Here is a 14,030-nt window from a genome sequence, read left to right as displayed (position 1 = left end):
TTGCAGACTCTCTCTGCTGCTTTTAGCCAACTTCAAGGCTGAGTTAAGACAAGGAAGATAATAAGATAAGAAAGGGAGAAAAACTGGGTTGTCTGCCTGGCTGTGTTTGTGTCTTATGCATGGAAAATGGTCTCAATTCGAGGTAAAGTTAAGAGGAGAACCCACCTTTGGGCTCCAGGTACTCTCTGTCTCATGCGCATAACCAGCCTGGATCCAAGCCACTGGCCAAGTGCAGCCCTCTGTGCACACATAATATTGACAGTTTTATCTAGTTTGAATCTGTGTGTAATGCATTACCCTTAAGTGCTTTACAAATTGCAGTTCATTTACATCTCATCAGACTGTGAGGAAGGAGGAACCCTTCGTTCTCATCCCCATGTTACCAAAAAAGAAAATGAAGCACAGAGAGGCCTAGTAATGGGACCGAAGTCACACAGTTACTCGGTGGCAAAGCTGGGCTTTGAACTCACAGCACGTGGTGTTCTCTGCTGTTCTGTGCAATTCCAGCCTTCAGGAGCGTTAGGCCCCAGGCACACCACTTTGCTGTTCTATAAAAATGGGCTCCGTGCACACATTGTCTTTATTCCATTGGTCATCAGTGAGTTACGCTTCTCCACTAAATAAATAAGCCTCATTTCTTTCCCAGAAGCACCCACTGTAAGGCTGCTCCCAAGCACAGCAGTTCATTCATACATGAAAGCCATCAAGGAAAGGGATTAGCCCTTTAAGCTTTATGGTGGTTACTCGTGGCATCTGGGCTAAACCCTGGCTGCCTCCTGGCTCTGCATTTCGACCACCTTCACACTCTTAAAAGAAAGGAAGAGGAGGCCCTCAAAAAACAAGAGCCAAGCCAATGACAGGTTGTTTCTTTTCTTTCTTTGTTGCTTTCTTCCTTTCTGCTTGTTTTGTTTTATTGTGAGACAGGGTCTTACTGTACAGTTCAGGCTGGCTTTAAACTCGCTGTGTAGCCCAGGCTGGCCTCAGACTTGCAGTGATCCTCTTGCCTCAGCCTCCCAAGTGCTGGGTTTACAACTATACACCATCAAACCGAGCATGTTATTCCTTTATAAAAATATTTGGATGTTTAATATCTGAATATGTGACATAGTCCCATGGTCCTGGTGGAAAATCCCCTGGTCAGCTCCTGTGCCCCATGGCTCTTCCTCAGAGGTTACCCAAGTCAAAAGCTGCTTATATATCTTAAGTATCCTTCTGTTTTATGGTCCTTCACTGCCCAGTGGGACTTTTTACATTGGTAGCAATGTCACAGATGCTGCCCAGCACCGTAGCTGTGGGGCTTCTGTTCACTTTGAAATGTAGCTAGTCTGACTGAGGAACTGGATGCTTAAACCTTAAGTAATTGAAATTTAGATAGCCCCGTGGGACTGGTGGAATCTGCATTGGGCAGCACAGTGCTGTTGTGTGTGTGCAGGTAAGTTTGTACTTCTGCGTTTTAACCTTATTTCCTTTACCTCACAACCGCCCCCGTTACTCAGGAGGGTAATATATTCTGCACTGTCTTGCGTCTTGCTTTTTAAGTCCAGGGGTGCCAGATGTCAATGCTTTTCAGTCTTCCTCTGTGTCCAGTCAGATGCCCCTAAGACAACTCCTGCTGCTCCTGGCTCGGGGATAAAGGTGGGGTATAGAGGGCTGCGGCCTGGTATTAGTCAGCAAGATGCACCTAGCGCCTGTGTGGAGTTTAAGATCCCACCTTCCTCGCCTTTACATGGGCCTGGTGTCCCCGAGGGCAGCACCTCCTTCTGCAGAATGAACCTCCAGCCTTGGTCTTGAAAAGGAGGCCGTGTCAGCTTCACGGTACTGTAACAAAATACCTGATGCCATTATAAGGGAAATGCAGCCCCCAGTCCCAGAGGTTCCAGCTCAGGAGCAAGCAGCTCCATTGCTTTGGGCCACTGGAAAGAGTGGCGCATCCTGGCAGGAGCGCATGGTGAGGCAAACTCCGCACCACACGAGGTAGATAGCGAAGAGAGAGACCTTGGGGACAGGCAAGTCCCCGTCTCTCAAGGACATAGCATAGCGACCTAAGGACCCTCCACTAGACACCTCCGTAAAGTTCTCCCACCCTTCCTGTTAGTGCCACCTGGAAGCTAGCCTTCAACACAGGGCACTCTGGGGGATGCTACTGGCATTCAAGCTATAGCTGGATGGCTTTGGGAAGCTGAGAACCTGGCACTTCCTGAGCTGGAGTGGCTTTCTTGGTCTTGGAAGGGGTCAGACAGGAAGAGAACACCTAAGAGCCACAGAGCACAGCCTGTAGGCAAGATTGGGTGGTTGCTTCACTCAGGGAGATGCACCGAGAGCCCCGTTATTTCCCATCACCTCACCTGTGGGCTTCTAGGAGCCAGCCAGCAGGTGGGCTCTGGGCAGAGCCTCGCACAGCCGGGCACCCTTCTCTGGTGTATGCTCTGCCTTCTGGGAAAGTCAGTCATTGATCTGAGCGTGCTTCTAAGAATACTGAACGGCCAACCATTGCAGTCACGTTGAAAGGCAACTAGATCATCTAAATGTTCAGAGCACCCACCCTATGACCCACAACTCTATTGCTGGTCATTTCTCCTGCAAATGACAGTCACACAGCTCTGGGATGACACATATGAAGTTAATCACTATGATTCATGAAAGCAAAAGATTAGAAATAGCCAAAACTCACCAGTGGATAGTGGGATAATGGTTATACAATTTGGAGCATCTCCATTCATGGAATATTATGAAGTGCTGAAAACTAAAACAAGTCTAAGAACAAATCTGGAAAGGTCTTTCAGATTCATTTTTTAAGTTAAAGCAAGTTGTAAAACAGTGTAAATAATATGCTGCATTGCTCATGAATTGGTGTAAATAAGAATTACAGATGTGCTTGCATATATTTACAAGAAGAAAGTAGAATACCAAAAGGCCAGGCATAGTGACATACGTCTGTAGGCCCTACACTTGGAAGGCTGAGGCAGGAGGACTTCTGAGTGTATGAGACCACCCTAAACTACCTAATGAGACCCTGTGTCAAAAAAAAAAAATACTAAGAAGTGTAGGTGAGGTTAAGAATAATGAATGGAAACAGGAGGGTTGGTATAAAGAGATGGGAGTAAGACACTTACTATAGTTTTACATTATTTCACCATGTAAACTTTTGGATCATAATGAACTTTTTTACACATTCAAATAATTTTTTTAAAAGTTTAAAAATGAACCATGGCTCCCAGTGTACTGCACTTAACTGATGTCTCTCTTGACGGGGAAAATTAGGTGAGTGATGTCAGACAGGATGCTCTGGGGCTTGCGGCAGTAAGGCCAGCCCTCAGCTCTCAGTGCCTTAACTCAATTACTTCCTGCTCATGCACATAGCTACCATGAAAGGACCTGGGAAGTACTGCGCATCCATGGTGTGGAAATACACGAGGACAGGCGTCTGTCCCAAATAAAATTACCATGTCTGTCAGGGGAAATGAGTCCTAAGGTCACTTCTCGTTTCATTGTTCCAATCTAGTCACACTACCCTATATAAGTACAGTGCCCAGCACTGGGGGAACACAAAAATGATGGTCAGAGGAGCAAAGACATTACAAGAAGTGTCTTGGCCCAGGTCCTCTCAAAGCCCTGTTGGGATATGAGGTCCACATCATGTGTGGTAGCTGACTCCTATAGTCCCAACACTCAGAAGTCTAAGGCGCAAGGATCAGCTTGAGTTTGAGGCCAACCTGGGTTACATAGTGAGTTCAAAGCTTGCCTGAACTACATAGAAAAAAACCTATCTAAAAAACACCAAAAAGTCCTGCCATGCAGCCCTGCCCCCAGGGTGCACTCAGCTGAGACTGGGCCCATAATCCCAGCTCTCAGGAGGCTGAAACCAGGAGGATCACTATGAGTCTGATCTGTACAGTGAAACTCTATAGACCCTGTACTAAATATATTTTTTAAAAAAAATCAAAGATGTGGGGTTCAACTTTCCACCACTGTGTAGACACTGGGCTTCCTGCATCTCAGTTTTGAGCTTATCTTTTTTTTTTTTTTTAATAGTTATTTTCTTGTTCATCTTTTGGGGTTTTTTTGTTTGTTTGTTTATGCAGTACTGGGGATTGAACTCATTGAATTTCTCTGTCTCTCCACAGGAGTATTCTCAGTATTGTATAGCCTATTTTCACATCTTTGGGATGATACAGCAATAGCTGGCAACTTGATTTTATTTTTGTGTGTGCTAAAAGCTTTATACACATTCCAGTTGTGCCACTTATTGTTGGTAGAGCATTGAACAAGTTGTGAACAGGCTCTGCAGTTCTCTGGACATCAGTTTGTTTATCTGCAAAATGGGTATAATAATAGATAAAGATAACTGTATGAGGGGTGCCTAGAAAGTAGGAAGCCCTGTTTATATTAGCTACTTAACTATTGTTTTGTTACCAGAATATTTTCTCGTCAGAATAGAGTAGAGAATAATATCGTCTGGCTCACAGAAGGCAGGAAGGATGTTCTCACTCGTGAGAAGAGGTGTAAATAATACCTCTTCTATTTCCCAATAGTGAGTATGGTTGCTGCTGGTGCTAGCATTTGGAGAATCTGCCTTCCGCAGTAGACGCATTTGCCTGCCACCAGCTCACTTGTCCAGAGACGACACCTGCACTCATTTGGTTCCTCACACTGCTCCTCCCTGGGCTTCTCCATCTCCTCAAATGCACCCCCATACAGTGTGTGGCTCAAGCCAGAAGCCTCTGAGTGGGGCTGTGTAGTGATTAGAAGGCTATGGGGTGAGGCAATCAGGAACAGGAGCCCAGCATGACTGAGGCCATGGTGGACAAGACAAGGCAAGATCCAAGGTCCTGGTTTTCCTTCTTGGTCAGCTTTGCCTCACCATAACCAAGTACCTGGTACAAACTCCTTGGGAAGACAAGAGAGGTTTATCTTGGCTTGTGGTTCTGGAGGGTCGAGTCTGAGAGTAGGCAGGCCCAGTGGTTTGGGCCTCTGTTGGGGTCGCACGTGATGGAAGAGATGCATGTCAAAGGAAGTGTTCCTGTTTGCAGCCAGGGAGGGGAGTAGAAGAGTCAGAAATGTAATACCAAGGACCCAGTGGCTTAAAGACTTCTCTCTAGGCACTACCTTGTAAAGGTCCACAGAACCTCCCTATACTACCACCCCGGGAATAAGTCTTTATTAGGTAGGATCCATCCCTGTGGTGTAGACTCTTGGTTTTACTTGGGGTTGGTTGGATTTTTTTTTTTTTTTTTTTTTTTTTTTCTCTGAATGCCTTCAGGGAGGTTTGGCTGGCTTGAGTTGTGGGGATTGAACCGCAGCAACCTGAGCCTGACTGCTTTGTTGAAGCAGCCACTTAAAGAACTGAGCTAAGGGGCAGGCCCCCTTGGGGTTGGTTGGGAAGTCTGGGGAAAGGTGTCCAGCAGGACAGTGGGTGACCTGATGGCAGTAGCATCATGGAACTGAAGGGAGAAATGGAAGATGCTGGAAGCCCAGTTAGTAGATGGCCATGATTATCTAGGTGCAGGAAGGTGGTGGCTCCACCAGGCAGGTGGTCAGGGGGATGAAGAGAAGTGGTCAGAATCTGGACACATTTTGAAGTACGTTCCTAGGACTGAGAGGTGGAGTTTTGTGCAGGGTGGGCAAAGAGGAAAACCAGGTATCAGCCCTGAGTGTTGAGGCCTGAGCTGGAGTGAGTGGGGGAGCCATGGGCCAATATGGGCTGAGCAACAAGGAGCAGGTTGCAGGGTGGGTCTGTGAGACTCAGATGTCACTTTGGGGCCTCTTGCCTGGAGGGACAGATAAGCCATTCAGAGGCTCAAAGTGCTATAGGTACTGTTGAACAGGTGCCTGCGGTTGAACATGTGGAGCCTAGAAATGCACAGTGGCGAGTTACCTAACTTTGAGAGGATAAGGGCCAGGTGGTCACTTTGGGAGAGCATGAGACGGGGAAGAGGAGAGGAGAGAGCCCAGCAACGTTCACAGGTAGGCACAGGAGAAGGGAAAGCAAAGGAGATGCCTGTGAGGAAGGAGGAGAAACAGGAGTTTTCAAGTGACCGTGGCTAGGAGAAACCTGAGGACATTCCAGATCACTGTAGTGATAGTGCTGGGAGCTCAAACATGTTTATAATAACTGGGATTTAACGCATGTCTGGCCTTATTAGAAGCATTAGACATGAGTAATCTCCTATTAGCCACGCCAGGACCCTGTTCTATCAGTGCACCCATTTTGCCAGACAAAGAAACTCAGACTCATGGAGAGGACGTCACCTACCTGAGGCCCCACAATGAAAGGCAGATCTGAAATTCAAAAGCAAAGTCTGTCCCCTCAATCTCCATTCTCAAGGTGAGAGAGTGTTGGCTGTTGCCATACACTCTCTCATTAGTTCACTCACTCACTGTGGGATGTTTTGAGCTACTCAAACATGGTCATGGCTAGGTACTACACAAAGCATCAGACATGCAAAGGGAAAGGACCCCCCAGCCTTAGGGGACTTGTAGCTTGGAGGAGACCAATAGGCAGTGGGCAGATTGACAAGTAAAGGTACAGCATGCCGGACAGTAGGAAGTGCTTTGTCCATTGGGAGCAACTAAGAGGTGGGATGCTTGCCTCGCTGAGATAACACAATAAAATCTTTAGCACAGGTAGGTGGTTTTTGAGCAGAGGTAATTACAATAACAACAGTGAGGTCTTGGAGAACACTTCTGGCTTGCTGACTGGGTAGTGTTCCATATGGCATAGTGCGTTTCGTCCTTCCAGTCACAGAGGGACTCCCATTGTTATCACTGTACAGGTGACAGCCAGCTGGGCAGTCTGTCCTCAGAAGCTTTGTTTTTAACAGCTACCCTGTCTCTCAGTGCTAGAAGAAAGGAATGTTCCATTTCTGGGAGGAGAAATGGCAGAACGTAGGGGTTATGGAGGAAACAGGCACTGAAGAGAGAAATCAATCAGGAGAGGAGATGCGACTTAAATCTGGACACGTGGCCTCAGCAGTCTCTGTACCACTAGACCAGTGGTCCATAGGGCCATGGGAACCTGGGTGGGGGTAGGGGTCTTCTCAGAACGCAGATTGCTGGGTCCTGCTCCCGAGTTTTTACCAGATCTAGGAGGGACCCTAGAATGTCTGTCCATCATGTGCCCTGTGGCTGATGCTGGCACAGCAGCATCAGGGTTCAGCACGTGAAGGAATGAATGCCCACTTCCCAGCAGGAAAGACTGAGGCTCAGAGAAGCTAGAAATTATTTTTGTGTAAATATCACACTGGTATTAAGTTGTGGTGCCTTATCTCAAAGCCAGGCAGTGGGGCGTCAGAGTCTTTTGACTTTTTCAACCCTGCCCATCCTCCACCCCGCACTGCCTCCTGCTGGTCAGAAGAATAAATGCGGATACACTTGGGATTGGATTCAGGTTTCCCCAGAGCTGGAACACCAGCAGGGCAAGGTCTCAGGTGTCCCCTAAACTTACTTACTTACTTACTTACTTTCTTTCTTTCTTTCTTTCTTTCTTTATTCTTTAAAAAAAAAAAAAAAAAAAAAACTTTCTTTCTCTTCCTGCCGCCCACGCTCGCAGGTGAAGCTGGTGTTTGTGGAGGACCAGGCGATGGTAGAGACTGTGTTCTTCCTGACATCTCGCACCAGGGCACTGCTGCGGCGCTTCCCACGCATCCTCCTGGTGGACCGGCTGCCAGCGCTGCAGGGTGTGCTAGACCTGCTGGCAGTGTTGTGCGTGGATGGCGCGGGCCGTGCGCGCCAGGCCGCCTGTTGCGTGGCACGCCCCGGGACTCCAAGCCTCCTGCGCTTCATGCTGGTCTCTCTGCTGCAGAGCGCACCCGACGTCAAAGGCCGCGTGCGCTGCCTCACTGCTGGGCCCGAAGTGGCGGCGCAGCTGCGGGTTGTGCGCCAATTGTTGCCTTGCGCACGCGTGCAGATCTGCCGAGCACAGGGCCTGGAGACACTGTTCAGCAAGGCACAGGAGCTGGGCGGTGCCAGCCGTGAGGACCCAGGCCTATGGCCACTCCTATGCCGCCTGGCAGGTGCTTCATCCTATGCAGCCTATGCTGAGGCGCTGACTGAGCTGCGTGCCCAGGCCCCAGACGACTTCGTCAAGTACTTTGACCACAACTGGGCGCCCCGACATGACATGTGGGTACGTTTCCGTGCCTATGAGGCATCCCGAGACCTGGACGCCTGCGCCCTGGTGCGTGGTCACCGCAGGCGACTGCTGAGCCACCTCAGCCCTTCACACAGTGTGGCACAGTGCCTTCGTGACCTGGTGGCCATGCAGTGGGCCGACGCAGCTGGGGAGGCAGCCTCTGAGGGTGCTGATGGCCGAGGGGTGTGGCTAGAGAGCCAGCTCAGGGGTGGAGCCCAGGGGGAGGGGGCCACGGGCCTGGAGACCAGTGACAAGAGAGTGGTCCAGCCAGAAAGGGAGAAGGAAAGGGGTTTGCAAAAGAGAGATTGGCCAGGGGTCCATTTGGAGAACCAGAAGGGGTGGGTGCTGGAAGGGAGTGTCTGGAGAGGGGCTCAGGTGGGGAGAGAGCCCTTGAGAGGACCAGAGGTCAGAGACTGGAGGGGACCCCACTTGGAGGATGGAAGCTTTAGGGTGCTGGAGATCACAGACCCAAGGGGAACCCAGCTTAAATCAGACAGAAGTGGGTCTTTGGAAGGAAATCTCTGGAGAGGGTTCCAGCTACAGGAGGAAAGGGCAAGTATATTGAAATCCCGAGACTGGAAGAGACCCAGATTGGAAACGGAGAAGGGGAGAGGCGTAGCTGTCAGAAACTGGCGAGAGATCCATTTGGAGAAGCCTTTGGAGTTGGTTCCTGAGAATGGAGACCAAAGGGTGGCTCAGTGGACAGATGAGGGGCGGAGAGGGCCTGATATTACAGAGGCGAGAGGAGGGCATTTGGGGGTCAAAAGGAGACGGGGCCTGGAGGACCTAGTTGTAGTCGAGCTGGGAGATGCCAGGGTCACAGGCATGGCAAATGGAGATGGAGGCAGAGCCCAGCCTATGGGCTCCAAGAGCAGAGCCGGACATGGGATGGAGTGGGGGGACATGGGAAGAAGGTATCCAGGGCTAGGGAATGGAGTGCAGTGTGCCACCCCCAGGGGGCCTGTGTTGGAAGGCAGTCCCGAGTGGGCAGTGGTGAGCAGTGGCCCCCTGGCTGCAGGGGAGACCCTGCAGGATGGAGGTGAAGGAGAAGGCCCAAGGGAACCAAAGAGGCTCTGCTGCCCCTCCAGAGAGGAAGGGATAGACTGGGAGCCACTGGCTAAATTCCGAGCTGCCTGTGGGCCGGAGCTAGCAGACCTGGTGGCTGAGGAGTTGGCCTTTGCGAGGCAGCATGGCACCCGGGGTTTCCACTGGACTGGAACTTGCTTTGCTCTTAAAGATGGCTCCTCAGACTTCTTCTTGGATGGGGCGCTGACGTACTGCAGCTGCTCGATCCATGCTGCCCGTCGCTTGCCCTGCCGGCACCTCTTTGCAGCACGTCTCCTCACTGGGGCTGCCTTATTTCACATGGACCTGCTCAGGGATTGCTGGGGGAGAACCCAAGAGCCCTGACCCCTCCGGCTCCTGCCTGCCATCCTGTGTGGAGAACAGGCATTCTTTTATCCCAAAGATAACAGGGCTGAGCCGATGAGGCCACCCCTGTCCCTCTGGCCACCTCCCAGGTCATCCAGGGATTTTTTTTTTTTTTTTTTTTTTTTTTATCTTGGCAGATTGTCTCTCTGGCTTAAGAGAAAACTGTTAAGTGTTCTCTGAGGTCCTGGAGCCACAGCTGTAGAAAATGCTGGTGGTCGGGTTGGGCTCAGAGGACCACCCTCAGGACAAGAATGTGTGCGGAGAGGTGTAGACAGGGTCAGGCCGAGGCAGAAGACAAAAAAGGGCAGAACTGGGGAACGGGAGGACACTAGGAGGCAGGGAGACTGACAGGAGTAGACTGGTCATCATAGGGATTGGAGGGCCAAAGGTGAAAAGCAAAGGAGAAAAGATAGAATAAAAAGACACAAAGAACTGAGGGGAACTAAGGCATAAGGGGGGGAAATGAAGGGGGAAGGACAAGAGAAGAGGCAAAAATGGAGAAATGAGAAAAATATGGCAAGGTGGGATGGGAGGGTAAGCAAAAGAGGAGAAGAAATTTTAAAATGAGACAAGACAGAAGAATGATAAGGGACATGGAGAGAAAAAGCAAGGAGGGAGTGGTTGGGGTATTTCTCCATGACCTTGACACTGGGCTTCCCTGAGCCTTCTAGTTTTTTCATTGCGAAGTGAGAGCTGGCACTGGGAGTCTGGAAGGATGAGTGGGAAACTCCCCTGGGGAAGGAACTGTATGAATTGTTGTGCTTCAAGACTGGAATAAAACAGTATTATTTTGGTTTCCATGCTGAGTTCATGGCTTCTGGGGGAGCATGGGAGGCTTGGATGCAGAAGAAAATGGAGATACTCCAGTATCATTTCTGATTCTACCTCAAAGTCGGTCATGCTGGTTTTCCTTGCTGATGATTGGTTGAGAGTGGTCTGGCCAGTGAATCTGCTCCAGTATGGGTGAGATGTTCTCAAAAAGATTCCCTCACTCCTAAGAAGTCCCAGAGTGAGACAAATCTACACCTGCTCCAAACCACTTTGGGCCAAAGTGAGAATAAAGGTGATATTGACAAGGCCTGAACTAAGACAAAAAAAATCTGCATTGTTGTTTGGCTTTGAGGAGTCGGAAATCTGCTGTACCTTGGGGCTCAGAAATAAAGGATGTATCCTAATGACTTTACAGAAATTTGGGTTGGGGTTTCTGCTGTCACAATTGATGAAGGGGATTTTATTGTAGTTTACAAAGTTCATTGTGAGGTAACGCAGGACTTCTCAAACTTTAATGTGAACGCGGAAGCCACATTAGGGCTGGGGTACAGATTTAGATTCAGTAGTCCAGGATGGGACTTGAAATTCTAACAAGATCTCTGATACAATTGATGAACACTGTAGTGCCTATAATCACTTTGAAAGCAGTAAAAGACTTTTAACATAATCCAGTAGCTCATGAGAAATGAAAGGCTTCTACCATATAGGAATGCAAGGGATCCAACAATGTCAAATCCCTCCTCTCATTTCTCCTGGTCTTTATGTGATGGATTCCTTCCAAAGAAAGCCTTCTGTTTTGACTGAGAAACAATACTTTAGGAGCCCTGGCCTCATATGGTTATATCTTGGTCAAAAAAGACCTTTCTGTAAATCTGTAAAAGACCTTTGAGTAAATGTCAAAGAAAAGAACTGATGGGACTTAGGGTATCAGTTATTTATTATTACATTACTGCTGTGTTAACAAAAATAACATTTTAGAAGTATGTATTACCTGTTGTAACCCAAAACTCAAAAACCAGACTCAACTTAAAAGCGCTTTATTTAGCTGAGCTCAGCGGCGGCCCGTACTCTCCTCTCCAAGGATGTGCATGCCAAGGTGGGGAGAGACAAGGGTTTTTAAAGCTGAAAACCACAAAGGGGGAGGTCTTGTGACTTGAGCATGAGGGAATACGGCACAGGGGTCAGCGTCCACTTATGGGAAACAGGTTACATTCTTTTAACATGCCATTGCAATTTTCAGGAACAAATAATTTTTATGACATGGTGTTGATCACAGGATGTCACAAAAAGATGTGGAGATAATTTTGGGAATGGGGAGTGATCCTTAGCACAGAGTTATTATCTTAGGATAGGGGGCTGATCACAGGAAACATTGTGTAGATTGCTTTTAACAATCTGACTCAGAACAAAGAAATATTTTGAACATTAACAAAACTGTGTTCAGAAGCCAGACGGACAGCTTGAGCCACAAAGATGAAGTCCAAGTTGTCAGCTTATGCCAAACAGGTCTCGATAACGAGGTCACAGTGGAAATGTACAGAGGTGTATAATAGAATAGCCATTCTGGTTATAAAATGGAGTCAATCACATAGGTTATAACAAAAACGCAGAGTCATATAACAAAATAGCTGATCTAGTTACAAAATGGAGACGGTTACATAGGTTATAAAATTACCGATGTATCTTTGGTTACCTGATGGATGGGGGTGGGGATGCGGGTGTGATGAGAACTTTGCTTTTCCAAGTGTGGTCCCAGGGGCAGCACCAGCAACATTCCTTGGGCCCAGGTATATGAGAAATCCAGAGTAGGAAGAGGTTGATGGTCAATAAACCAGACTAGGGCAGAGGCTTATTCTCAAAACTGGACCTTGTAGGACATGTTTGGCTGGAAAAAGGATGAAAAAGTACATTTTGTTATTTTTAAGGGGGGAGGTGTGTTACCAGGCAGGTGCTTATGACACTGAGCTATCTCCCTGGCAAGAACTGCATTATTTTTGTTTCTTTGTTTTGTTTTGTTTTGTTTTGTTGTTGTGGCCAGCTCAGCACGGCATGTGGTGCCCAGGGATCAAATCTCGGTCCCTGCGCTTCTGCCTAAGCTTGCCTACGCAGGCGCTTTAGACCGCTGAGCTATCCCGCCAGCCCAAGAACTGCATTTTTGCAGAGAAAATAATATGTGTAAAAGTAGTTTACCCTTGGGGAAGGAAAAAAAAAAAAAAAAAAGCTGAGGTTAATAATCCTTAAATCTGCCTACATGCTCAACTCACGAGTGAAATTCATTCTTTTAGTCTCCTCTGCTGAAACATTACCTCCTCCTAGAGACCATCCCTGGGGCGTTTAAGACTCCATCCCCTTACTCCGCTGGATTTTGCACAACGTTTACTGCAAACAGTTGGTACCACTCAGCTCTACCAATATAGCATGGCGATTAAGCTTATCAAGTCTAAAGCCAGACTGCCTGGGTTCAAATCCTAGCTCCACCCCTGTGGCATTCAACTTCTCTATGTTACAGTTTGGGAACAATAATAGTACCTCTCTCCTAGGGCTTTTTGTCAGTAAACGGATTGGTGTGTGTGCCAGCGTTGTAACATTTCCTGCATTTCTGCTTTCCCAAAAGTGCCCCAATTGCCTATTTACCTTCTCCAGTGGCTTAGGTTCATATCATTAAGGGTATCTCTGCCACCACAAAGTTAAAAGCTCAAGTTGGTTCTCCATAGTACCCCCACTGCTGGTATAAAGTAAGCTCAGGGATAGAAATACCACTAGCTAGCCCGGGTCCTTCCTCGAGTAATAATGGAAATTACAACTGAAGCAATCACGCGTTTAGAGGAAAATAGCCTTAATTGAAAAGTAAGGAAAACTGAAAGTTAAGCACAGTTCTTAAGAACATCAAGCTGTTCTCGGAACAAAGGAAAGCAGAAGAAAATAGAGAGGCATCAGTTCGAGGGACTGAAGGGGACACAGCTCTGAGGAAGAGAATCGGACTGGCATGCCCACAAGTGAACCAGAATCGGTTTTGTGGAGTTCTGCAATTTTAATTTAATTTCCATTATTACTCCATTCTTTTTGCAGCTCCGATGGACTCCGTGGGGCATGAGAGGCAGTCTGGTTCTCAAGAGACGACTGCTCTTGCCATGCGGTGGGAGAAGCAGTCTCAGTTCTGATAGGGGGTAACCGCTCCTACAATGGGGGATGGGGGTGGCCTCCTCATGGCCTGGTCTGTGAAGTTCTGCTTTTCCTGGAATCACTATGACTTCAGGTTTAGGACAAGGTCCAGGATGACTGCAGGCCTAAGACTTTTTCTAGGCATCTCCCCAGGGGCTGTGGAACTGGTTGCTGTAAAGGCTGGCAACTGGATGTTCCCACAGATCCTGAATTTAGTCACTTTGGCCTTGCTGTCCTCAGTCTTGAACAGGATGGGATCGTCTAGGTAAATTTAGAGCTAATGAACTTTGTAATAGAAGCTCCTTATGTGATTAGTATATGCAGAGCCAAGCAGGGGTCTCAGTTTTGAAGAAATAAAGGAGAGAGAAAAATAAAAGTAAAGATACCAAGTTTATTTCCTGCTTTTGGGCATCTGCCTCTAGGCTCCTGTTACGGAAAGCTGAAGGAATAAAAATGGAAGAGTGGCTAAGAGGGCTCAGGTATCATCGTTCCTTTGGTGACAATGGAGACTGCTCTGAGAATTTTAGGTTCGACA

At 48.0% G+C, this 14,030-nt stretch overlaps 1 protein-coding gene across 1 annotated transcript in view; it reads left to right on the top strand.

Annotated features, from left to right (window-relative positions):
* Zswim9 (zinc finger SWIM-type containing 9) overlaps window positions 1–10,705 on the top strand; it is a 20,180-nt gene extending 9,475 nt beyond the window's left edge. The window contains exon 3 of the mRNA XM_023708547.1: window positions 7,550–10,705. Coding sequence (XP_023564315.1) covers window positions 7,550–9,541 — 1,992 coding nt within the window. The 3' untranslated portion in view covers window positions 9,542–10,705. The remainder of the gene's footprint in view (window positions 1–7,549) is intronic.
* The last annotated feature ends 3,325 nt before the right edge of the window (window positions 10,706–14,030 follow it).

The sequence above is a fragment of the Octodon degus genome, unplaced genomic scaffold (genome assembly GCF_000260255.1).
Source record: "Octodon degus isolate 3935 unplaced genomic scaffold, OctDeg1.0 scaffold00392, whole genome shotgun sequence".
In the NCBI taxonomy this organism is placed as follows: domain Eukaryota; kingdom Metazoa; phylum Chordata; class Mammalia; order Rodentia; family Octodontidae; genus Octodon; species Octodon degus.
This window is presented reverse-complemented; position numbering and strand designations above follow the sequence as displayed.